Source organism: Ailuropoda melanoleuca, chromosome X, assembly GCF_002007445.2.
Source record: "Ailuropoda melanoleuca isolate Jingjing chromosome X, ASM200744v2, whole genome shotgun sequence".
NCBI lineage: Eukaryota > Metazoa > Chordata > Mammalia > Carnivora > Ursidae > Ailuropoda > Ailuropoda melanoleuca.
Genome location: NC_048238.1, coordinates 42,378,991 through 42,406,374, shown reverse-complemented (window position 1 = coordinate 42,406,374; position 27,384 = coordinate 42,378,991). Strand labels below are relative to the sequence as shown.

At 38.7% G+C, this 27,384-nt stretch overlaps 1 protein-coding gene across 1 annotated transcript in view; it reads left to right on the top strand.

Moving 5' to 3' along the window:
• DGKK (diacylglycerol kinase kappa) overlaps positions 1 to 27,384 on the top strand; it is a 166,719-nt gene that overhangs the window by 72,217 nt on the left and 67,118 nt on the right. Inside the window, exons 5-7 of the mRNA XM_034649799.1 lie at positions 343 to 478; positions 941 to 1,047; positions 1,383 to 1,505. Of these exons, the coding sequence (XP_034505690.1) occupies positions 343 to 478; positions 941 to 1,047; positions 1,383 to 1,505 (366 nt within the window). The remainder of the gene's footprint in view (positions 1 to 342; positions 479 to 940; positions 1,048 to 1,382; positions 1,506 to 27,384) is intronic.

Genomic DNA, 27,384 nt, shown 5'->3' with positions numbered 1-27,384 from the left:
CTCCTTTAGCTGACTACTCAAAGAGAACCAAGCTCAAGGCTAACAGAACTAATTTAGACTAAATCAATACAGTCGTTTGGTCAAGCAGTAAAGAGATCATTCCTCCTGTCTCCAGCTCCAATTGTAGGATCTACCTCCCTACTCTTTTGCCCTTTCCAAAACCACTGGGGAAAAAACTGGAGGTGGGAGATTTGTTAGGTATTGGCTCCAATATTCAGTCTTCCTCTTCAGATGATCTGATACCTAACTGGCCATTTCAGACTTAGAAGCAGGTTTTCTGTCCTTCCCTAATATGTCTCTATGATTAACTCTCTATTCTCTCTTCTCTTTGACTTATTTTAGATACCTGCAGCAGAAAACAACCCTTTCCTTGTTGGAATGCACTATTGGTACTCCAGTCACAGCCCCCGTACCCAGCACTGCAATGTCTGTCGAGAAAGCATTCCTGCCTTATCTAGAAATGTTATCATCTGTGAAGGTACCTTTCTGATTATTTTAGGAAATGGAGCCCAGTGGGTGGAGATAGGGATGAAGGCTCGTGTGGCTTTAGTGTCATTGACTCGTACTAGGTCATTGACTCTAATATAAGGTTAATTCTGACACTTAACAGACTGAAGAAAAGAGATGGGAAGAAGCTGGCATGAGAAGAAATTCTCACGAATTAAATGGAGGGTTGGGTCTGAGAGGATTGGACAACACGGTCACAAGAGCTGGAATAACAGAAATCACCTCATTCTTGCCATCAGTTTCCATTCAAGTCAGATAGTAGATAATTTAACCAGTAAGAATAAACAGGAGCTAGATAATATGAGAAATAGGCCTTGGAGGTGGGTCAGAACTATTTAGATGCATCTAAGTACTTTCAGAGAAGCTTAGGGAAGGGCCTTAGAATCTTCATTGTCACCGGATTCACATCCATCTTTTCTTCCTTTTCTCATAGTGTGCAAAGTGAAGTCTCACAAATTATGTGCTTTGAGAGCAAGCAAAGATTGCAAATGGAATACTTTGTCTATCACTGATGACCTCCTCATGCCTGCTGATGAAGTAGTGAGTACCAACCATCTTCTCCTACACCCACCCTTTCCCATCTCTCCTGTAGTCAGGATGCACAGGGCAAGGAAGACTTCTTCCTGTCTCCATACAACCCAAGTAGACATCCTCCCTAGGCTTACAGTCCAACCAATCTAGAAGAATGAAAGCCCCCTACTTCCAGCTGTCATCACTTGCTAGCATTGGAGTGGGGAGGGCAGGACCATGAAGAAATTTGTTGGGGTTACTTAATGTCTTCCATGAGGTAGTATAGTTACTCCAGCTGGACCTTTCTCTCCTTATATCTCTAACTTCTACCTCTTTTCTTTTTTTTTTTTTTTACCCTTCAGAAGACTATGCCTCATCAGTGGGTAGAAGGAAACATATCTGTCAGTTCTCAATGTGCAGTATGTCATGAGAACTGTGGCAGTTACCAAAGACTTCAAGATTTTCGGTGTCTCTGGTGTAATTCTACGGTAAGACTCTTCTCATCTCTTTGATACTTAGAGAACTTGATTTCTAGAGAAGGGGTGGAGTTAAGCTATGTGCCTACACATAGATAGAAATCTCAGAGACCCTTACCCCAAAGTAGATTATGCAGCTTACATAGTATAGAGCTCAGTATCTTGCCTTTCCAGACCTGGCTATGGGTCTTGGAGAGAAAGACTTGACTCTCATCTTTAATGGTTCTTAATTGGCGAGGTGTTCTAGCGAACGGGAGAGGCTGAACTCTGTTATGACAGTATGGGCAATTTAAAAAAAGTAAGTTCTGAGTCTATCCTTAAGAAACCTTCTCCCTTTCTCTTTCACTATTTCCTGGGAACTTAAAATCTTTGTTAATTAATAATGGTTAATAATATTAACATATTACTATTGCCACAATGTATTGAGTGTTTGTGTACATGGTCTCATTTAATCCTTACAACCCTAAAATAGGCCTCATTGTCCCCACTTATAGCTGAGAAAAGTGAGGTTCAGAAAAATGAAGTGATTTGCTCAAGGTCATGCAGCCAGTAAGCAAAAAGAGTCTTGATTCATACATAATTCTGCAAAAACCATATTCTTAACTGCAATACTACCATGCTTCTAAACCAGTAGTTCTTAACTGGGGGTGATTTTGCCCAACCCACAGGAAATTTTTGACAATATCTGGAGACGTTTTTGATTGTTACAACTTGGGGAGAGAGGGTGTGTTATGGGCTTATAGTAAGTAGAGGCCTGGATCCTGCTAAACCTCCTATAATGCACAAGACAGCACAAAATAACTATCTGGCCCAAAGTATCAATAGTGCCAATGTTGAGAAACTTTAGCTTTTAGATGTTCTGGTCAAACTGTTTGTTCTACACAAAAAGAAACTCAAGTATGAGCTTCTTTTTAAAAGACTCTGGGTCCCTCTACCTTGCTCCAGCTCATCAATTTCTCCTGAAAAAGAGCTTGTACCTTCATCAGGCACCTCAATTTTTGCAGCTGTCCCCAGGGGACACCTCTAGATCACACGGATCTAGTGGCCAGTGAGTGTAGGTCCCAAGAACTCTAACCAGCGGAGAAAGAGTTCTTACCTAGCTACCACACCCAGGGTACAGCAGGGGGCAACAATCTGAGGAATCCAGCATTACTGTAAAAGAGGACTCTTAGCTTATCTTCATAATTATGGCCTGAAGGGCAGGCTTCTAATTAAACACACATCTAAGGGCCCATTGTAATACTTTTTAGAGACCTAGGAGGATAGACATCATCTTGGTGCTCTCCTTCCGCCACACTCCAGGGTGCCAGTATCTCCAAGAGGGGAACCTCTACATGCATCTGGTATGCCAGCATCTTTTTGCAGCTGCTGCCCAGGTGACGCCCCTTTTTTGCCTGGCTTTGCTGGCCAGCAGGGCTTGCATTCCTGGGTATTATGGGACTATGACAAATGGAGAGAGGGTTCCTGGCCAACTACCATAAACAGGGCACACCACAGACAGCAGGCTGAAAAGAGGCCTATTTGTTTGTCCTGGAATTCCAGCCTGAAGGGCATGCTTCTGGTTTGGCACACATCAAGGACATGCTCTCTGAGGTGCTCTCTGAGGATGAAAGTCAGGGGATGCCATTTGCACCCTCCCTCTGATTTGCTCCATGTTGTCAGTACCACCCAAAAAAGGAGCTTGCACACTTGTCTAGCACACCAATATCTGCAACTGCCATACAGGGGACATCTCTAAGTCTCCCAGCTCTGGTGGCCAGTGAGACGTATGCCTGCAGTCCCACAGGACTATATATATTTCCATACTTTAAAAGCTGTTTAAGGGTCTGGCTTCTAATCACCTGTACTATGTGCTGATTGAAATCCTCCCCTTTGGGACACTGACATGTTTTTGGCACACCCTCGATTACTGGGAGTCACTAGAAATAAAATAGTCTATTTAGACAATCACAAAGATTTGAGAGACAACCAAGAGCTAAGACAGGGATGAATAATAAGTTCCATCTCCTCCACAAGGCCACACACTCAAGGATGATAAAGATAGCTATTTAAATGATAGAAATCAATGCAGAGAATTAAGGAAAATGAAGAAACAGAACAATATATTCTAAATAAAAGAACAAGACTACACCTCAGAAAAAAGTCCTTCATGAAATGTAGAAGGGTTATTTACCTGATAAAGAGTTCAATATAGGGGCACCTGGGCAGTTCAGTTGGTTAAGCCTCTGCTTTTGGCTCAGGTCTTGATCCTGGGGTCCTGGGATTGAGCCCCACGTCGGGCTCCCTACTCAGTGGGGAGTCTGCTTGTCCCTCTGCCCCTCCCCCTGCTCCTGTTGTTCTCTCTCCCTCTCAAATAAATAAATAAGATCTTCTTTTAAAAAAAGAGTTTAAAATAGTGGCCATAAAGATGCTCACCAAGCTCAGGAGAAGAGTGGATGAACACAGTGAGAACTTCAACAAAGAGATAGAAAATATGAAAATGAAGAAGAAACAAATGGAAAAATATTCTGTGCTCATGAGCTGGAAAAATTAATGTTGTTAAAATGTCCATACTGCCCAATGTAATATACAGATTTAATGCACTCTCCATCAAAATTCCAATGGCATTTTTCACAGAACAAGTAATACCAAAATTTGTATGGAACCATAAGAGACCCCAAATAGCCAAAGCAATCTTGAGAAAGGAAAAGGAAGTGGGAGACATCATGCGCCCTGATTTCAAACTATACTACAAATCTATAGTAATCAAAACGGTATGGTACTGGCAGAAAAACAGACACATAGGTCAATGGAACAGAATACAGAACCCAGAAATAAATCCATGCATATATGGTCAATTAATTTATGACAGAGGAGCCAAGAATATACAATGGGGAAAGGATAGTCTCTTCAATAAATGGTGTTGGGAAAACTCGACAGCCACATGCAAAATAATGAAACCAAACCACTATTTTACACCACTCACAAAAATTAACTCAAAATAAAGACTTGAACATAAGACCTGAAACCATAAAACTCCTAGAAGGTAACATGAGCAGTAAGATATTTGGCATTTGTCTTGGCTGTGATTTTTTTTGTATTTGATACCAAAAGCAAAGGAAACAAAAGCAAAAACAAATGTGTGAATACACTTCTGGGTATTTATCCAAAGAAAATGAAAACACTAACTTGAAAAAAATCTATGCACCCAATTGCATCAGATTGTTATTTACAATAGTCAAGATATGGAAACAACTGAAGTATCCATTGACAGATGAATGAATAAAGAAAATGTGATATATATAATAGTGGAATATTATTCAGCAATAAAAAATAAAATCTTGCCATTTGCAACAACATGAATGGACCTGGAAGGCATTTTGCTAAGTGAAATAAATCAGAGAAAGACACATGCCATATGATCTCACTTATATGTGGAATCTTTAAAAACAAAACACAACACCAAACTCATAGATACAGAGAATAGATTGGTAGTTGCCAAAGTGGGGATTGGGTGAAATGGGTAAAGGCAAGTTTACAATAAATTTCCAGTTCTAAAATAAATAAGTCATGGGATGTAATGTACAATATGATGACTATAGTTAATAATACTACATTACATATTGGAAAGTTGCTGAGAGAGTAGGTCTTAAAAGTTCTCATCAAAAGGAAAAGATTCTGTAACTATGTATGGTGACAGATGTTAACTAGACTTATTGTGATGATTATATCACCATGTATTTAAATGTCAAATTATTATGCTGTACACCTGAAACTAATATAAAGTTGTATGTTGATTATACCTCAATAACAAAAGAAAGAAAATATAAGAAAATAGCAAATAGAAGTCACAGAATTGAAGAATATAATAACTGAACTGAAAAATACACTAGAGGGATTCAACATAGACTAGATGAAGCAGAAGGAAAGATCAGTGAATTCAAAGACAGGACAGTGGAACTCAGAGCAGCAAAAAGAAAAAAAAGAATGAACAAACATGAAGATAGCTGAAGAGACTATGAGACAACATCAAGTGGACCAACATTCTCTTTATATGGTCCCAGAAGGAGAAGATAGAGAAGAGGCAGAAAACTTATTTGAAGAAATAATGGCTGAAAACATTCCTAACCTGGAGAAGGAAACAGACATACAGATACAGGAAGCCCAGAGAGTTGCAAATAAGATGAATCAAAGAGACCCATATAAAGACACACTATTATCAGAAGTTAAAGACAAGAAGAGAATGTTAAAAAAACAAGAAGAGGAAAACAACTTGTCATGTTTTCATGAGACTATAACATATTTTTCATCAGAAAATTTGCAGGCCAGAAGTGAGTGGAACAATATATTCAAAATGCTGAAAGAAAAAACTTCCGAACAATACTCTACACAGCAGTGTCAATCAGAATTGAAGGAGAGATAAAGAGTTTTTCAAACAAAAGCTAAACAAGTTCATTATCACTATTCTGGCCTTATAAGAAATGTTAAAGGGGGGACACCTGGGTGGCTCAGTTGGTTAAGTGACTGACTCTTTTTTTTATTATTATTAGTTTCAGAGGTAGACTTTAGTGATTCATCCATTGCATATAACAGCCAGTGCTCATTACATCAAGTGCCCTCCTTAATGCCCATCACCCAATTACCACTTTCCCCCATCAACCTCCCCTCCAGCAACCCTCAGTTTGTTTCCTAGAATTAAGAGTTTCTTTTTTTAATTTATTATTATTTTTTAATGATTTTTTATTATATTATGTTAGTCACCATACCGTACATCCCCGGCTTCTGATGTAAAGCTCGATGATTCATTAGTTGCGTATAACACCCAGTTTGCCTCCCTCTCTGTTTTCATCTTATTTTATTTTTCTTTCCCTTCCCCTATGTTCATCTGTTTTGTTTCTTAAATTCCATATATGAGTGAAATCCTATGGTATTTGTCTTTCTCTGACTGACTTATTTGGCTTAGCATAATACCCTCTAGTTCCATCCATGTCATTGCAAATGACAAGATTTCATTCTTTTTGATGGCTGAGCAATATTCCAGTGTATGTGAGTGTGAGCGCCTGTGTATGTATATATATATTTATGTATGTATATATATACACACATACACACACACCACACCACACCTTCTTTATCTGAATCATCTGGGCTCTTTCAATATTTCTGATATTGTGGAGTGTCTGACTCTTGATTTCACCTCAGGTCATGATCTCAGGGTTGTGAGATCAAGCCCCATGTCAGGCTCTGTGCTGGGTATGGAGCGTGCTTGAGATTTTCTCGCTCCCTCTCCCTCTGCCCCATCCTGGCCAAAAAAAAGAAATATTAAAGGGACTTCTTTAAGCTGAAATTAAAGGGCACCAATTAGTAAAAGGAAAACATACGAAAAATATAAATCTCACTGGTAAGGGTAAATATATTGTAAAATTCAAAATAATCTAACAGTGTAAATGTGGTGAATTAATCATTTATAAAGCTAGTATGAAGGTTAAAAGACAAAAGTAGTAAAAACAACTATAACTATAATTTGATAAGTGATACATGACATAAATAGATGTAAATTATGATATCAAACACATAAAACATGGAAGGGGAGTAAAATACAGAGCTTTATAATGCATTCAAACTTAAATTGTTATCAACTTAGACTGTTACAAAAGTTGTTATATGTAAGCCTCATGGTAACCACAAAGCAATAACCTTAGTAGATACACAAAAGATAAAGAGAAAGGAATCTACATATACCACTACAGAAAATCTTCAATCACAAAGGAAGAGAGCAAGAGAAGAAAGAAACAGAGGAACTACAAAATGGCAAAAAAAAAAAATTCAAAACAGCAATTACATACCTATCAATAATTACTTTAAATATAAGTGAACTACATTCTCAGATCAAAAGACATAGAGTGACTGAATGGATAAAAAAATAAGACCCAGTTATATCCTGCCTACAAGAGACACACTTCAGATATAATGATGCACACATAATGAAAGTGAACAGATGGAAAAAGATATTCCATGCAAATGGAAACCAAAAAAAAGGAGGCACAGTTAGACTTATATCAGACAAAACAGACTTTAAAACAAAGACTGTAATAAGAGATAAGGTCATTATGTAATGGAAAAGGGGACAACCCAACAAGAGAATATAACATTTGTAAATATTTATGCACCAACAAAGGAGCACCTAAGGGAGAAATGCACAGCAACACAATATTAAGGGATTTAAATACTCCACTGTAATCAACAGATAGATTATCCGGGCAGAAAATTAATACAGAAACATTGGCATTAAATGACACATTACAGGAGATGGATTTAATAGATGATATATACAGAACATTTCATCCAAAAGCAACAGAATATACATTCTTCTCAAATACACATAGAACATTCTCCAGGATAGATCATATGTTAGACAACAAAACAGTCTTAATAAATTTTAAAAGATTGACATAATATAAAGCATCTTTTCTGACCACAGTGCTATGAAATTAGTAATCAGTTACAGGAAGAAACCTGGAAAAACCACAAATATGTGAATATTAAACATGTTACTGAACAACCAATGGGTCAAAGAAGAAATCAAAAGAGAAATCAAAAAATACCTTGAGACAAATGAAAATGGAAATACTGCATACCAAAATTTATGGGATGCAGAATTCTGAGACAATGGTGCTGTAGGAGGATCCTGAGCTCACTTTATTCCACATACACTCTGAGATAACAGCCACATCGGTGCAACTAATTCATAAAATGACCCAAAGATTGGCAGAAGAGACCTTCCACAGTTAATTGTAGAGAGAAGGCCACAATGAAAAGGGTAAGAGGGGCAGAGACACAGGTGGGAACTAAACCCTTGGTTAGACTAACCACAGTCAGAAGAGAAACCTCAAGTACAGAGAAGTAAGAGGATTAGACCCCACCACCAGGCATCCCAGGCACAGGGGACCTGAAACTGGGAAGACAAGTTCCCATAACATTTGGCTTTGAAAACCAGTGGGGCTTAACTTCATGAGCTTTTACAATCAGCAGGGCTTAATTCTGAGTACTTTAGAAATCAGTGGGTTTCGCCCCAGGAGAATCAGAGGGTGACAGGAAACTAGGTCCCTGATGGTAAAGAGACAGCATAATAAATAACCCAGCCAAGATACAGCATAGAAGCAGCAGTTTGAGAAGCACCTGGCATAAAAGTGAAGGAGATTTATTTACTAATCCCAGAACATGTGCTGGAAGGGCAGGGATCTTTAGGAGAATTCTCAAAGAACAAAAGAGCTGGAAGGTGCCATTTCTCTCCCACCCACCCCCAGCCCAGATAGTTGGACACCTGCAGGAACCAGCAAGAACACTCTCCACCTAGCTTACTAACACTGTGCACCCTACCCCCATTCTTCTGTGTATCTGCCCCATTCAACAAGCCAATAGTCCTTCCAAAGCAGCTCCTGCTAAATCTCATCCTGCAAGCAGCTCCAGCAGGGACAAACACTCACTCCAAAGTGACTCCTACCTTAGCGAGAGTTGAATATAACCACACACACCAGTACACCCACAGTCCCAGCAGTCAAGCCTTATAGTTGGCAGTGCAGAGAGGGTATCCTGCTGATCAGTGTAACTGAAGTCCTGACAGATAGACTGGGAGCAGACATCTGGTCTGACTGCAGGCCTTGCCCACCAACAAAAGCCTCTCAGGAGACAATGCAGGGAGATCGTCCTGTGAATCAGTGTGACTGCAGCCCTGGTAGATAATCTGAGGGCAGGCATTTGGTCTGATTGTCAACACTTTCCAATTACAAGCCTGTGGCAGCCCCACATTAGCTTCTTAACAGCACAGGGACAAAATCCTGCCTAGTATGCCCACAACAAGCAAAGCAGACCATTGCACCAACTGGATTGAAGGCAAACAAGGCTCAGCCACAAAAGAAGGGCAGACACAACCCACATAGAAGGCACCACTGAAGTGTCTGATTCTGGTGAACAGGAGACACTGTGCTATAGGGCACCATAAGATTTTTCATAGAGCCACTACTTTGAAGATCAGGAGATGTAACTGACTTATCTAATACACAGAAACAAACACAAAGAGTTAGACAAAATGAGGAGACAGAGGAATGTGTCCCCAATGAAAGAACAGGGAAAAAAAACACAGCAAAAGAGTTAAATGAAACAAAGATAAGCAATATACCTGATAAAGAATACAAAGTAATTGTCATAAAGATACTTACTGGATTTGAGAAAAAACTGGAGGATCTCAGTGGGACCTTCAGCAAAGATATAGAAAATATAAAAACCAATCGCAGATGAAGAACTCAATAATTGAAATTAAAAATAAACTAGAGGGAATCAATAATAGATTAGAGGAGACAGAAGAACAGATTAACAACCTGGAAGACATGGTAATTGAAAGCAACCAAGCTAAAGAGCAAAAACAAAAAAGAATAATAATAAATGAGAATAGGTTAAGGGAAATTTGTGACATCATCAAGCATAATAACATTCACATTATAGGGATCCCAGAAGGAAAAGAGAGAGGAGGCAGAAAATGTATTTGAAGAAATAATGGCTGAAAACTTCCTTAATCTGGGGAAGGAAATAAAGATCCAGATCCGGGTAGCACAGACAGCCCCCAACAAAATCAGCCCAAATAAGTCCACACTAAGACACATAATAATTTAAATAGCAAAAACTAGTGATTAAGAAAGAATTTTAAAAGCAACAAGAAAAACTAGTTTTATACAAGGGAAATCCCATAAAGCTATCAGCTGACTTTTCAGAAGAAACTTTGCAGGGTGGAAGAGACTGGCATGATATACTCAAACTACTGAAAGGAAAAATCCTACAACCAAAAATACTTTACCCAGTAGGGCTGTCATTCAGAACATGAGAGATAAAGATTTTCCCAGACCAAAAAAAAAAAATCTAAAAAAGTTCATCACCATTAAGCCATTCTTACAAAAAATGTTAAAGAAAAGAAAAGGCCAGGATGCCTGGGTGGCTCAGTTGTTAAGCATCTGTCTTTGGCTCAGGTCATGATCCCAGGGTCCTAAGATCGAGGCCCGCATCAGGATCCCTGCTCCACAGGCAACCTGCTTCTCCCTTTCCCACTCCCCCTGCTTATGTTCCCTCTCTCGCTGCCTCTCTGTGTCAAATAAATAAGTAAAATATTTTTTTAAAAAAAGAAAAGGCCATAATCATGAGTAAGAAAATTATAAAAAGAAAAAATTTCACAGGTAACTGCAAGCATATAATAAGAATAGTAAATTCATCACTTAGAGAACCACTATGGAGGTTAAAGCATAAAAACAGTAAAATCAATTATTTCTATAAAAATCAGTCAAGGGATTCACAAAATAAAAGGATATAAAGTATGACATCCATAAAACATGTGAAGGGAAGAGTAAAAACTTAGTGCTTTTAATGAGCTTAAACTTAAGCAACCATCAGCTTAATATAGACTGCTATGTGCATAAGATGTTACAAACCTAATGGTAACCACAAATCAAAAATCTGTAATAGATACACAAGAAATAAACACAAAGGAATCCAAGCATATCACTAAACAAAGCCATCAAAACATAAGGCACAAGAGCAAGAAAAGAAAAGAACAGAGAAGAACTACAAAAACAACCATAAAATAAATGACAAATGGCAATAAGTACATACCTATCAAAATATATATACTTTTAATATAAATGAACTAAATGCTTTAAAGCATAGAGGGACTGAATGGATAAGAAAGTAAGGCAAATCTGTATGTTGCCTGCAAGAGACTCTCTTCAGACCTAAAGACATACAAAATTGGAAGTGAAGGGATGGGAAAATATTTATCATGCAAATGGAAACAAAAAGGAAGCTGGGGTAGTAATACTTATGTCAGACAAAACAGACATTACAACAAAGACTAACAAGGGCAAAGAAGGACACTACGTAATAAGAAAGGGGGAAAAAACCTACAGGAGGATATAACAACTATAAATATTTGTGCACCCAACATGGGAGCACCTAAATACATAGTGTCACCATTAACAGAAATAAAGGAAGAAATTGATAGTGATAAAATAATAGTAGGGGATGTTAGCACCCCACTTTTATCAATGGATACATCATCCAGACAAAAAATAGACAAAGAAATAGTGGCTTTGAATGATACATTGGACCAGATCAATCTAATAGATACATTTAGCACATTCCATCCAAAAAACAGCAGAAAATACAATCTTTTCAAGTGCACATGGAAGATTATCCAGAATATATTACATGTGAGGCCACAAAACAAGTCTCAATAAACTCAAAAAGATCGAAACCATATTATGTATGCCTTCCAACCACAATGGTATGAAACTAGAAATCAATCACAAGAAAAAATGTGGAAAGAACACAAATACATGGAGGTTAAATAACCTGCTACTGAACAATGAAGGGTCAGTGAAGAAATCAAAGAGGAAATCACAAAATACACAGAGGCAAATAAAAATGAATATATAAGAGAATATTATGAAGAATTATATGCCAATAAATTGGACAACCTAGAAGAGATAGATAAATTCCTAGAAACATATAGCCTTCCAAAACTGAATCAAGAAGAAATAGAAAATTTGGACAGACCATTTACTAGCAATGAAATTGAATCAGTAATCAAAAAACTCCCAACAAACAAACGTTCAGGACCAGCTGGCTTCACAGATGAATTCTAACAAACATGTACAGAAGAGTTATAATCTATTCTTCTCAAACTATCCAAAAAAACAAAAGAGGATGTAAAGCTTTCGAATTCGTTCTATGAGGCCAGTATTACCCTCATTACCAAAACTAGACAAAGACCTTAAAAAAAAAAAACAATAGGTCAATATCCCTGAAGAACACAGATACAAAAATCCCCCACAAAATATTATCAAACTGAATCTTACTATTTGCAACAACATGGATGGATCTAGAGGGTATAACACTAAATAAAATAGATCAGACAGGGTGACTGGGTGACTCACTTAAGTGTCCAACTCTTGATCTCAGCTCAGGTCTTGATCTCAGGGTTGGGTGTTCAAGCTCCATGTTGGTCTCCATGCTGGGTGTGGAGCCTACTTAAAAAAATAAGTCAGACAGAGAAAGACAAATACCATGTGATTTCACCATATGTGGTATTTAAGAAACAAAGCAAATGAACAAACAAAAAATGACAAACAGACTCTTAAATACAGAAAACAAATGAGTGGTTGCCAGAGCGGAGGTGGGTGGGGGTATGGGTGCAATAGGTGGACGAGATTAAGAGTACTTTTCCTAATGAGCACTGACTAATATATAGAATTGTTAATTCATTATATTGTACACCCAAAACTAGTATGACATTGTAAGTTAATTATACTTTAATTTAAAAAAGAAAAAAACTTAAGGGACACAGCAAAAGCAGTTCTAGGAGGAAGGTTCATACTGATAAAAACCTGTTGTGATAAGCACTGGGGGTTATACGCAACTGATGAATCATTGAACACTTGATCAAAAACTAATGATGTATTATATGTTGGTTAATTGAACTTAATTAAAAAAACTGAAGAAATATGAAAACCTCAAATGAACAACCTAACTTTACACTTCAAAGAAATAGAATAAGAGGGGGGCCTGGGTGGCGCAGTTGTTAAGCATCTGCCTTCAGCTCAGGGCGTGATCCCAGCATTCTGGGATCGAGCCCCATATCAGGCTCCTCCACTAGAAGCCTGCTTCTTCCTCTCCCACTTCCCTGCCTGTGTTCCCTCTCTCGCTGGCTGTCTCTCTCTGTCAAATAAATAATAAATAAAAATCTTTAAAAAAAAAGAAATAGAATAAGAACAAATGAAGCCCAAAGTTAGTAAAAGTAAGGAAATAGTTAAGATTGGAGCAGCAATAAATGCAATTGAGACTAAAAAGACAATAGATCAATGAAGCTAAGAGGTGATTATTTTAAAAGATAAATAAAACTGACAAACCTTTAGCTACGCTCACCCTGAAAACAAAGAGAAGTCTCAAATAAATAAAATCAGAAATGAATGAGGAGATATTACAACTGATAACACAGAAATACAAAGGATCATAAGAGGGTACCATGAACAACTATACACCAACGAATTGGAAACCTAGAAGAAATGGATAAATTACTAGAAACATAAAACCACAAAGACTGAATCATAAAGAAAGAGAAAATCTGAACAGACAGATTACTAGTAGGGAAACTGAATCAATAATCAAAAACCTCCCAACAGGGGCATCTGGATGACTCAGTCTGTTGGGTGGTTGCCTTCGGCTCAGGTCATGATCCCAGGGTCCTGGGATCAAGCCCTGTGTCAGGCTCTGCTCAGCAGGGAGTCTGCTTCTCCCTCTCCCTCTGCCATTTCCCCTACTTGTGTTCTCCTCTCTCTCTCTCTCTCTCTCTCTCTCTCTCTCTCTCTCTCTCTATCAAATAAGTAAATAAAATCTTAAAACAAAAACAAAAACCTCCCAACAAACAAATGTCCAGGACCAAACACATTCACTAGTAAATTCTATCAAACATTAAAAAATAATACCAATCCTTCTCAAACTCTTTCAAAAAATAGAAGAAGGAACACTTCCAAACTCTTTCTATGAGGCCAACCTCACCCTGATACCAAGACCAGACAAGTATGTCACAAGAAAAAAAATTACCGGCCAATAACTCTGATGAACATAGATGCAAAAATCCTCAACGAAGTATTAACAAGCCAAATTCAACAGTACATTAAAAGGATACACTGTAATCAAGTGGGATTTATTCCAGGGGTGCAAGCCTGGCTCAACATGCACAAACCAATTTATGTGATATACCACATTAACAAAATGAAGAATAAAAATTATATGATCATTTCAATAGACGCAGAAAATCACTTGACAGGATTCAACATCTATTTATGATAAGAACTCTCAACAAAGTGGATATAGAGAAAATACACTTCAACATAATAAAGGCCATATATGACAAGCCCAGAGCTAACATCATACTCAATGGCGAAAAGCTTTCAGCTTTTTCTCTAAGATAAGGGACAAGACAAGGATGCTCACTCACCTACTTTTATTCAACATAGTATTAGAAACCCTGGGGGGGGGAAGAAAAAAGAAAAAAAAAGAGGATGAGGAAAGGTGGTGGAGGAGTAGGGACCCTATTTCAACTGGTCCCCTGAATTTAGCTGGATATCAACCAAACCATTCTGAACACCCACGAAATCAGCCTGAGATGTAAGAACATACATCTGGATCTCTACAAGCAGAAAACATCACCTATCTCAAGGTATGAAGCACGGAGCTGAGATTCTGTGGGCAGATATTGGAAGATAAACAGAAGGGGGAGGAGCCACATAAGCAGGTGCCAGGAACATGAAATAACACTGGAGCGCAAAAGCGTCTCGTGTTTGGGACAGGGAACAGACTCGCAGACCCTTAGGGGCGGGGAAAGCACTTTAGTCCAGCCTCCTGCCAGGATTTAGGAGCTGCGAGTGCACATGCACAAACTGGGGGTGGCTTGCAGTTTTAGAAACACAAAGGGAAGAGACAAGCCCGGCCTTGGGGTGCACCTCTGGGTGTGTTGCTCTGTGGTGCTACAACCGGGGAGAATGCAGTTTTTAGAAGCACAGACAGAAATGGAGACTGTGTCGCCTGGAGAGCTCAGTGATGAGCAGACTGCAATTTCTCTGTTCTGAGACAGAGGTTTGATTGTGGTCACTTCTGCTCTGACTCTCAGAAGAGATGCAGAAAGGCGCCAGGGAAAGCCACCAGAGAACAAAAGCCCAAAAAACCAATTTTCACTGAGCCAACCCCCCCCCACAGGGGGCAGGGCAACTCTGCCCAAGCAGGGTTGCCTGAGTAACAGCACAGCAGGCCCCTCCGCCAGAACACAGGCTGAAAGAACAAGAGGCTGACAGCCCTAAGGTCCCTATAAAATAGGTGCATCTTGGGTCCTCGTTAATACTCTGGACTCTGTACATTCTCTCAACCACCTCCCCCAACAGAATGACTAAGAGGGGGAACCCCCAACAAAGAAAAGAATCAGAGACTGTGGCCTCTGCCACAGACCTAATGGATATGGATATAATTAAGACGTCAGAAATAGACTTCAGAGTAACAATTATGAAGTCGATATCTAGGCCTGAAAAAAATATTAGTGACAGTATAGAATCTCTAAGGGCAGAAATGAGATCTAATCAGGCTGAACTTAAAATGCTGAACTTAAAAATGCTATGAATTACTCCGACTGCCAAGGTAATGAGGTAAGTGAATTAGTGAGCTAGAAGATAAGATGATAGAAAAGAAGAAAACCGAGGAGGCCTGGGAAAAACAGATTAAAGCCCAAGAGCTCAGGCTGAGAGAGACTAATGACTCCATGAAACATTCCAATGTCAGAATTTTTGGGATCCCTGAGGGAGGAGAGAGAGAGGTGTCTAGAAGATATATTTGAGCAAATCATAGCTGAGAACTTCCCCAATCTGGGGAAGGAAAAAAGCATTTGTGTCCAAGAGGCAGAGAGGACCCCTCCCAAGATCAATGAGAACAGACTAACTCCCTGACATATAATAGTACAATTTGCAAATGTTAGATCCAAGGAAAGGTCTTGAAAGCAGATAGAGGGAAGAGATTTCTTATGCACAGAGGGAGGAACATCAGAATAACTTCAGACCTGTCCACAGAGACCTAGAATGCCAGAAAGGGCTGGCAAGATATATTAAAGGTATTAAATGAGAAGAACATGCAGCCAAGGATATTTTATCCAGCAAGGCTGTCATTCAGAATGGATGGAGAGACAAGGAGCATCCACAACCAGCAGAAAATGAAAGAACATGTGACCACCAAGCTGGCCCCGCAAGAAATATTAAGGGGGGTTCTATAAAAGAAGAAAGACCCCAAGAGTAATATAGACCAGGAATTAACAGAGACAATCTACAGAAACAAGGACTTCGCAGGCAACCTAATGGGAATAAAATCATATCTTTCAATAATCACTCTCAATGTGAACAGCCTAAATGCTCCCATGAAACAGCACAGGGTTGCAGATTGGATAAAAAGACATGACCCATCTATATGCTGTCTACAAGAGACTCAATTTGAACCTAAAGATACCTCTAGACTGAAAGTGAGGGGATGGAGAGCAATTTTTCATGCCAATGGACCTCAAAAGAAAGCTGGGGTAGCAATTCTCATATCAGACAAATTAGATTTTAAGCTAAAGACTGTAGTAAGAGATACAGAAGGACACTATATCATTTTTAAAGGGTCTATCCAACAAAAAGATCTAACAATCGTAAATATCTATGCCCCCAACATGGGAACAGCCAGCTACATAAGCCAACTGTTAACCAAAATAAAGAAACGTATTGATAATAATACTTTAATAGTAGGAGACCTCAACACTCCACTCTCAGCAATAGACAGATCATCTAAGCAGAAGATCAACAAAGAAAAAAAAACTTTGAATGACACACTGGACCAGATGGACTTCATAGATATATACAGAATATTCCACCCTAAAACAACAGCATAAACATTCTTCTCAAATGCACATGGAACTTACTCCAGAATAGACCACATACTGGGTCATGAATCAGGTCTCAACCTATACCAAAAGATTGAGATTATTCCCTGCATATTTTCAGACCACAGTGCTTTGAAACTGGAACTCAATCACAAGAAAACGTTTGGAAGGAATTTAAACACTTGGAAGCTAAAGACCATCCTGCTAAAGAATGTTTGGGTCAACCAGGAAATTAAAGAACTTAAACAATTCATGGAAACCAATGAGAATGAAAACACATCAGTCCAAAATCTATGGGATACTGCAAAGGCAGTCCTAAGGGGGAAATACATAGCCATCTAAGCCTCACTCAAAAAAGTAGAAAAATCCCAAATATACAAGCTAACCTTAAGGAACTAGAGAAAGAACAACAAATAAAACCTAAACCAAGCAGGAGAAGAGAAATAATTAAGATTGGAGCAGAGATCAATGAATTAGAAACTAGAAATACAGTAGAGAAGATCAATGAAATGAGAAATTGGTTCTTTGAAAGAATTAATAAGATCAATAAAGCACTGGCCAGATTTATCCAAAAGAAGAGAGAAAGGGCCCAAATTAATAAAATTATGAACAAAAGTGGAGAGATCATGAATAACACCAAAGAAATAGAAACAATTATTAGAAATTATTATCAGCAACTATATGCCAATAAATTAAGCAACCTGGAAGAAATGGATGCCTTATTGGAAACCTATAAACTACCAAGACTGAAGCAGGAAGAAACTGACAATCTGAATAGACCAATAACCAGTAACAAAATTGAAGCAGTAATCAAAAACCTCCCAAAAAACAAGAGTCCACGCCCGATGGATTCCCAGGGGAATTCTACCTAACATTCAAAGAAGAAATAATACCTATTCTCCTGAAGCTATTTCAAAAAATAGAAACAGAAGGAAAACTTCCAAACGCATTCTATGAGGCCAGCATTACCTTGATCCCAAAACCAGGCAAAGACCCCATCAAAAAGGAGAATTACAGACCGATATCCCTGATGAATATAGATGCCAAAATTCTCAACAAGATCCTAGTCAATAGGATCCAACAGTACATTAAAAGGATTGTCCACCACGAACAGGTGGGATTTATTCCTGGGATGCAAGGGTGGTTCAGCATTCTCAAATCAATTGTTGTGATAGAACACATTAATAAGAGACAAGAACCATATGATCCTTTCAATTGATGCAGAAAAAGCATTTGACAAAATACAGCATCCTTTCCAGATTAAAACTCTTCAGAGTGTAGGGATAAAGGGAAGATTCCTCAATTTCATAAAAACCATCTATGAAAAGCCCACAGCAAATATCATTCTCAATTAGGAAAAGCTTATCCCTTAAGATCAGGAACACAACAAGGATGCCCATTCTCGCCATTATTGTTCAACATAGTACTAGAAGACCTAGCATCAGCAAAGAGACAACAAAAAGAAATAAAAGGTATTCAAATTGGGAAAGAAGGAGTCAAACTCTCTCTCTTATCGCAGATGACATGATACTTTGTGTGGAAAACCCAAACGACCCCATCCCCAAATTTCTAGAACTCATACAACAATTCAGTAATGTGGCGAGATACAAAATCAGTGCACAGAAATCAGTTGCTTTTCTATACCCCAACAGTGTAACTGTAGAAAGAGAAATTAGAGATCAGTTCCATTTACAATAGCACTAAAAACCATAAGATGCCTTGGAATAAACCTATCCCAAGAGGTAAAGGATCTATACTCTAGAAACTACAGAACACTTATGAAAGAAATTGAAGAAGACACAAAAAGATGGAAAAACATTCCATGCTCATAGATTGGAAGAATAAACATCGTTAAAATGTCTATGCTGCCCAGAGCAATCTATAGTTTCAATGCCATCCTGATCAAAATACCAATGGCATTTTTCAAAGAGCTGGAACAAACAGCCCTTAAATTTGTATTGAACTAGAAAAGACCCTGAATCGCCAAGGAAATGTTGAAAAAGAAAAACGAAGCTGGGGGCATCACGTTGCCGGATTTCAAGCTATACTACAAAGCTGTGATCAGAAAGACAGCATGGTACTGGCACAAAAACAGACACATAGATCAATGGAACAGAATAGAGAGCCCAGATATAGACCCTGAACTTTATGGTCGACTAATTGTCAACAAAGCAGGAAAAAATATCCAATGGAAAAAAGACAGTCTCTTCAATAAATGGTGCTGGGAAAATTGGACATCTATATACAGAAGAAAGAAACTTGACCATTCTCTTACACCATGCACAATGATGAACTCTAAATGGATGAAAGACCTCAATGTGAGACAAGAATCCATCAAAATCCTAGAGAAGAACATAGGCAGTAACCTCTTTGATATCAGCCACAGCAACTTCTTTCAAGACAAGTCCCAAAAGGCAAGGTAAACAAAAGAAAAAATGAACTTGTGGGACTTCATCAAGATAAAAAGCTTCTGCACAGCAAAGGAAGCAGTAAACAAAACAAAGAGGCAACCCACAGGAGGAGAAGATTTTTACAAATGACATTACAGATAAAGGGCTGGTATCCAAGATCTATAAAGTACTTTTCAAACTCAACACCCAAAAACCAATCAAGTCAAAAAATGGGCAGAAGACATGAACAGACACTTCTCCAAAGAAGACATATGAATAGCTAACAGACACATGAAAAAATGTTCAACATCATTAGCCATCAGGGATATTCAAATCAAAACCACATTGAGGTACCACCTTATACCAGTTCGAATGGCAAAAAGTAATAAGGCAGGAAACAACAAATGTTGGAGAGGATGTGGACAAAGGGGAATGCTCTTACACTGTTGGTGAGAATGCAAGTTGGTACAGCCACTTTGGAAAACAGAGTGGAAGTTCCTCAAAAAGTTAAAAATAGAGCTACCCTATAACCCAGCAATTGCACTGCTAGGTATTTACCCCAAAGATACAGATGTAGTGAAAAGAAGGGGCACATTCACTCCAATGTTCATAACAGCAATGTTCACAACAGCCAAACTGTGGAAGGAGCTGAGATGCCCTTCAACTGACGAATGAATAAAGAAGATATGGTCCATATATATTAATGGAATATTGCTCAGCCATCAGAAAAGATGAATACCCACCATTTGCATCGATATGGTTGGATCTGGAAGGGATTATGCTAAGTGAAATAAGTCAAGCAGAGAAAGACAATTATCATATGGTTTCACTTATATGTGGAACATAAGGAATAGCATGGAGGACATTAGGAGAAGGAAGGGAAAAATGATGGGGGGAATCAGAGAGGGAGATGAATCATGAGAAACTATGGACTCTGGGACCCAAACTGAGGGTTTCAGAGGGGAGGGGATGGGGGATGTGTTAGCATGGTGATGGGTATTAAGGAGGGCACATATTGCAATGAGCACTGGGTGTTATATGCAAACAATGAAGCATGGAACAGTACATCAAAAACTAATGAAGTATTGTATGGTGACTAACATAACATAAAAAGAAAAGAAAAGAAAATGAGAGAAAGTCATCCAGGTATAAAAGAAATAAGTCACAGAGTTGAAAAGTACAGCATAGGGAATAGAGAAAATAATATTATAGTAACATTGTATGGTGACTTCACTAATCATGGTGAAGACTGAGTAATGTATAGAATTGTTGGATCAATACGTTATACACCTGAAACTAATATAACATTGCATGTCAATAATACTTCAATAATAAATTCTTTAAAGCATCCAAATCATAGATGAAGAAGTAAATCTGTCACTATTTGCAGATGACATATTATATACAGAAGACCCTAAATAGTTTACAAAAAACTGTTAGAACTAATAAATTCAGGAAAGTTTCAAGATTAAAAATTAATATACAAAAATCTGTTGCATTGTTATTTACTAATAAACTATCAGAAAGAGAAATTAAGACAACAATCTCATTTATAATTGTTTCAAAAGGAATAAAATACCTAGGAATAAATTTAACCAAGGACATGAAAGACCTATACTCTGAAAACTATAAGATATTGATGAAAGAAATTAAATAAGGCACAAATAAATGGAAAAATATTCTGTGCTCATGGATTGGAAGAATTAATATTGTTAAAATGTCTATACTGCCCAATGCAAGCTACAGATTCAATGCAATCCCTATCAAAATTCCAACGGGGGGTGACTGGGTGGCTCAGGTAAACATCTGACTTGATTTCAGCTCAGGTCATAACCTCAGGGTCATGAGATTGAGCCCCATATCAGGCTCCATACTCATCGTGGAGTCTGCTTGGCATTTTCTTTTTCTCACTCCCCCTCTGCCCCTCCCCCAAACTCATGCACAAGTATGCTTACACGCTCTAAATAAATAAATGAATGAATAAAATACTTTTCAAAAATTCCAATGGTATTTTTCACAGAAATAGAACAATCCCAAAATTTGTATGGAACCACAATAGACCCCAAATAAGCAACACAATCCTGAGTAAGAAGAACAAAGCAGGAGGCATCATACTCCATGATTTAAAACTATATTACAAAGTCATAGTAATAAAAACAGTATGGTATTAGCATAAAGACAGGCACATAGATCAAGGGAACAAAAGAGCACAGAAATAAACCCATGCATATCTGGTCAATTGATTGGCAAAGGAGCCAAGAATATACAATGGGGAAAGGAGACTCTTCAATAAATGGTGCTGGAAAAAGTGAACAGCCAGAATGAAACTGGACCAGTATCTTGTACCACACACAAAAAATAACTCAAATGGATTCAAGACTTGAATGTAAGACCTCAAACCATAAAACTCTTAAAAGAAAACATAGGTGGTAAGTTTATTGATATCAGACATGCCATGGTTTTTTGGATTTGACACCAAAAGTAAAGACAACAATGGAAAAAATAAACAAGTGAAATTACTAAAAAGCTTTTGCAGAGGAGTTACAATGAAGAAGTTATGATGGAGGAGTAGGGGGATCCTAAGATTGCCTCGTCCCTCAAACACAGCTAGATAAATATCAAATCATTTTGAACACCCAAGAAATCAATCCGAGGACTGAGAGAGCAAAACCGCACAAGTAGAGGTAGCAAAATGAGCATATTATGGAAGGGAGGAGCTGAGAAGAGCTGATTTGGGGGAGAAAGGAACTGTGGGTGCTGTAAAGAGGAGGGAGCCCTGATCACAGAGAAAGGAGTGAGAGAGAAAGAGAGACAGAAAGAGTGAAAACGTGTGTGGGGAGTTGCACAAGAAAAATTCTTCCCCAAAACCACTGACTGGGAAAAGAGGAGAGGCTGAACTCCGCAAGTTTTTTTAAGTGGCAGAGCACAAAGTCTGAAGCTTTGGAGGTCCACACCATCACCAGTGTCATGTCTGGTGGGCTTGGTGGTGCTCCAGTGGGGAAGGAGGACAGGGATCACGGAGTGGGCAGCGTGGTCTGAGGATCACCTGGGTCACTCAGGGAGAAACAGTTCCCCTGCTTGGAGTGCATTTGGGAGAGGTGGCATGGCTTCTCCAGGGGCAAAAGATCCAGTGGGCAACATTGAGCTGCCCCATTCACTAGCATAGGAACAGAGACACAAGCTGAGGACAGCAATCCTTGGTGCCAGGTTTTGGTTGTGCTTTACCATAAACCCCAAACTGCTGCTCAGTTTCACAACTAATTTCCTAGACAAAATGGCACTGGCCACAGCACAGTAAGACCCTCCCCCCAGAGGATCAGTGCAGATCCATGCCACACAGATCTCTAAAATTTGGAGATTTGAAATCCCGCTGAACCCCTGAGATAAAACACAGGAGTACTGCGCCACCTGGTAGGCAGACAGCCTAGATGCAAACAGGGTGAAGGCAGGGATCTGGTGGAAGTTGGGGGACACAAGAGGGGTGATTGCTCTTCTGTGAGGGCTTCCTGAAGAGCGGTGGGCGCGAACTTTTCACTCCAGGTAGGAGAGAGCAGGGCAAGGCCATCCCCACACCCCCACCCCGCCCCACCCCACCCCGCCCCAATCAGCACTGACCTGCCTCAGTGAGCAAAACAGCACCACCTAGTGGAGGCTGGGGCCACTTACAACAAGCCCTTCCTCCCTGCACCCTGCGGGCGAATCTCCGCTAGGGCAAGTAGGCCTGAAACATATTGCACCAGGCCCCACCCTAAGAAGACCAGCACAAACCCTTCGCATGCACCATGTCTACTGGCCATAGAGTGCTGCACAGCTTCAGCTCTGGGGGAAATAGGATCTAGCTTCCTTTTTTTGGATCTAGCTTCTTTTAACAAGCAGACCAAAACTTACCTAGGATCTAGCTTCCTTTTTTTTTCTCCTTTCTTGGACCTCTTCTTAATATAGTCATTACTCTCAGGAGCAGGAATATAACAGGCTTTCCCAACAAAAAACAGTGACCCAGACAAAATGACAGGATGGAGGAATTCACCACAAAAGAAAGAACAGGAAGAAGTCACGGCCAGGGATTTCATCAATACAGATACAAGTAAGATGTCTGAACTAGGATTAAAATAATAATCATAAGGATGCTAGCTGGGCTTGAGAAGAGTAGGGAAGAAATCCCTTACTGCAGAGATAAAAGAACTAAGAACTAGTCAGACCGAAATAAATAATGCTATAACTGAGAGGCAAAACTGACTGAATACAATGACAATGAAGATGGATGAAGCAGAGGAACAAATTAGTGATATAGAAGATAACATTATGGAAAATAACAAAGCTGAAAAAAGAGAGAAACAAAGGTATTAGGTCACAAATGTAGACCTAGGGAACTCAGTGTCTCCTTAAAGCATAATAATGTTCATACCATAGGAGTCCGGGAAGAAGAGAAAGAAAATGGAGCAGAAGGTTTATTTGAGCAAATTATAGCTAAAAACTTCCCTAATCTGGGAAAGGAAACAGACATCGAAATCCAAGAAGCACAGAGAGCGCCCATTAAATATAGCAAAACCCCGCCATCACCAAGACATATCATAGTCAAATTAACAAAACACACAGAAAAGGAAAGAATCCTGAAGCCATCAATGAAAAAAAGTCCTTAACCTACAAGGGAAGACAGATCAGGTCACAGCAGATCTGTCCACAGAATGGCAGGCCAGAAGGTAGTGGCAGGACATATTCAACATGCTGAATGGAAAAAAATATGCAGCCAGAACACTTTATCCAGCAAGGCTGTCATTCAGAATAGAAGGAGAGATAAAGAGTTTCCCAAGCAAACAAAAAATAAAGGAGTTCGTGACCACTAAACCAGCCCTGCAAGAAATATTAAAGGGGACTCTTTGAGTAGGGGGAAAAATACGAAAAGCATCAAAGACTAGAAAGGAACAGAGAACATCACCAGAAACACCAACTTCACAGGTAATGCAATGGCACTAAATCCATATTTAACAATAGTCACTCTGAAAGTAAACGGACTACATGTTCCAATCAAAAAACATAAGGCATCAGAATGGATAAAAAAGCAAGACCCATCCATATGCTGTCTACAAGAGACTCATTTTAGACTTAAAAACACCTGCAGATTTAAAGTGAGGGGATGGAGAACCAAATATCATGCTAATAGACATAAAAAGAAAGCCAGAGTAGCCATACTTATATCAGAAAAATGAGATTTTAAACCAAACTGTAACAGGAGATGAAGAAGGGCATTATATCATAATTAAGGGGTCTATTCATCAAGAAGCTCTAACAATTGTAAGAATTTATGCCCCCAACTTGGGAGCACCCAAATATAAAAATCAATTAATAACAAACATAAAGAAACTCATGGATAATAGTGCAATAATAGTAGGGGACATTAACACTCCACTTATAGCAATGGACAGATCATCTAAACAGAAAATCAATAAGGAAACTCCATGCTGGAGTGGATGGACTTAACAGGTATATTCAGAACATTTCATACTAAAGCAGCAGAATACACATTCTTTTTGAGTGCACATGGAACATTCTCCAGAATAGATCACATACTGACTCACAAACCAGTCCTCAACAAGTACAAAAAGATGGAGATCATACCATGCATATTTTCTGACCACAATGCTATGAAACTTGAAGTCAACCACAAGAAAAAAATTGGAAAGACCACAAATACATGGAGATTAAAGATCATCCTACTGAAGCATGAGTGGGTTAACCAGGAAATTAAAGAAGAAATAAAAAGACATATGGAAGCAAATGAAAATGAAAACATAACAGTCCAAAACCTTTGGGATGTAACAAAGGTAGTCCTAAGAGGGAAGTATATTGCAATATAGGCCTACCTCAAGAAGCAAGAAAACTCTCAAACACACAACCTAACCTCACACCTAAAGGAAGTAGAAAAGGAACAGCAAATAAAGTCTAAGGCCAGCAGAAGAAGGGAAATAATTAAGATTAGAGTAGAAATAAACAATATAGAAACAAAAAAGTAGAACAGATCAATGAAACTAAGAGCTGGTTCTGTGAAAGAATTAATAAAATTGATAAACCTGCAGCCAGACTTATCCCAAAGAGAAAGGACCCAAATAAATAAAATCATGAATGAAAGAGGAGAGACCACAACCAACACCCCAGAAATCCAATTAATCTTAAGAGAATATTATGGAAAATTATATGCCAATAAACTGGGCAACCTATAAGAAATGGACAAATTCCTACAAACATACAAACTACCAAAACTGAAACAGAATGAAACAGAAAATTTGAATAGACCCACAACCAGCAACGAAATTGAATCAGTCATCAAAAATCTCCCAACAAACAAAACTTCAGGAGCCAGAAGGCTTCCCAGGGGAATTCTATCAGACATTTAAAGAAGAGTTAATACCTAGTCTTCTCAAACTGTTCCAAAAAATGCAAAAGTAAGGAGAATTTCCAAACTCATTCCACGGGGACAACATTACCTTGATTCCAAAGCCAAAGACCCCACTGAGAAAGAGAACCACAGGCCAATATACCTGATGAACATGGATACAAAAATTCTCAACAAGATACTACTAAATCAAATCCAATAGTATATTAGAAGAATTATTCACCATAATCAAAAGGGATTTACTCCTGGGCTACAAGGGTGGTTCAATATCTGCAAATCAATCAACATTGATACACCACATTAATAAAAGAAAGGATAAGAATCATATGATCCTCTCAATAGGTGCACAAAAAGCATTCGACAAAATACAGCACTCATTCTTTTCTTTCCTTATATTTTTTATTATATTATGTTAGTCACCATACAGTACGTCCCTAGTTTTTAATGTAAAGTTCCATGATTCATTACTTGCATATAACACCCAGTGCCCTCTGGAATACCCATCACCAGCCTATCCCATTCCCCCCCCCCACGAAGCCCTCAGTTTGTTTCCCAGAGTCCATAGTCTCTCATGGTTAATTCCCCCTTCTGTTTACCCCTCTTCATTGTTCTCTTCCTTCTCCAACTGATCATCCTACTTCTTATGTTCCATAAATGAGTGAAACTATATGATAATTGTCTTTCTCTGCTTGACTTATTTCGCTTAGCATTATCTCCTCCAGTCCCATCCATGTTGCAGCAAATGTTAAGAAATCGTTCTTTTTGATTGCTGAGTAATATTCCATTGTATATATGGACCACAGCTTCTTAATCCAGTCATCTGTTGAACTCCACNTTGTCTTTCTCTGCTTGACTTATTTCGCTTAGCATTATCTCCTCCAGTCCCATCCATGTTGCAGCAAATGTTAAGAAATCGTTCTTTTTGATTGCTGAGTAATATTCCATTGTATATATGGACCACAGCTTCTTAATCCAGTCATCTGTTGAACTCCACCATGGCTCCTTCCACAATTTAGCTATTGTGGACAATGCTGCTATGAACATTGGGGTGCATATGGCCTTTCTCTTCACTACATCTGTATCTTTGGGGTAAGTACACAGTAGAGCAATTGCTGGATCATAGGGTAGCTTAATATTTAACTTTTAAAGGGACCTCCACACTGTTTTCCAAAGTGGCTATACCAACTTGCATTCCCACCAACAATGTAGAAGGGATCCCATTACTCCACATCCTCTCCAACGTTTGTTGTTTCCTGCCTTGTCAATTTTTGCCATTCTAACTGGAATAAGGTGGTATCTCAATGTGGTTTTGATTTGAATGTCCCTGATGGCTAATGATGTTGAACATTTTTTCATGTGTCTGTTAGCCATTTGTAGGTCTTCGTTGGAAAAGTGTCTGTTCATATCTTCTGCCCATTTTTTTTTAAATTTTATCTTATTTTAATTAATTTATATTTATTTATTTATTTATTTTTATTTTATTTTATTATATTATGTTAATCACCATACAGTACATCCCCAGATTCCGATGTAAAGTTTGATGCTTCATTAGTTGCGTATAACACCCAGTGCACCATGCAATACGTGCCCTCCTTACTACCCATCACCAGTCTATCCCATTCCCCCACCCCC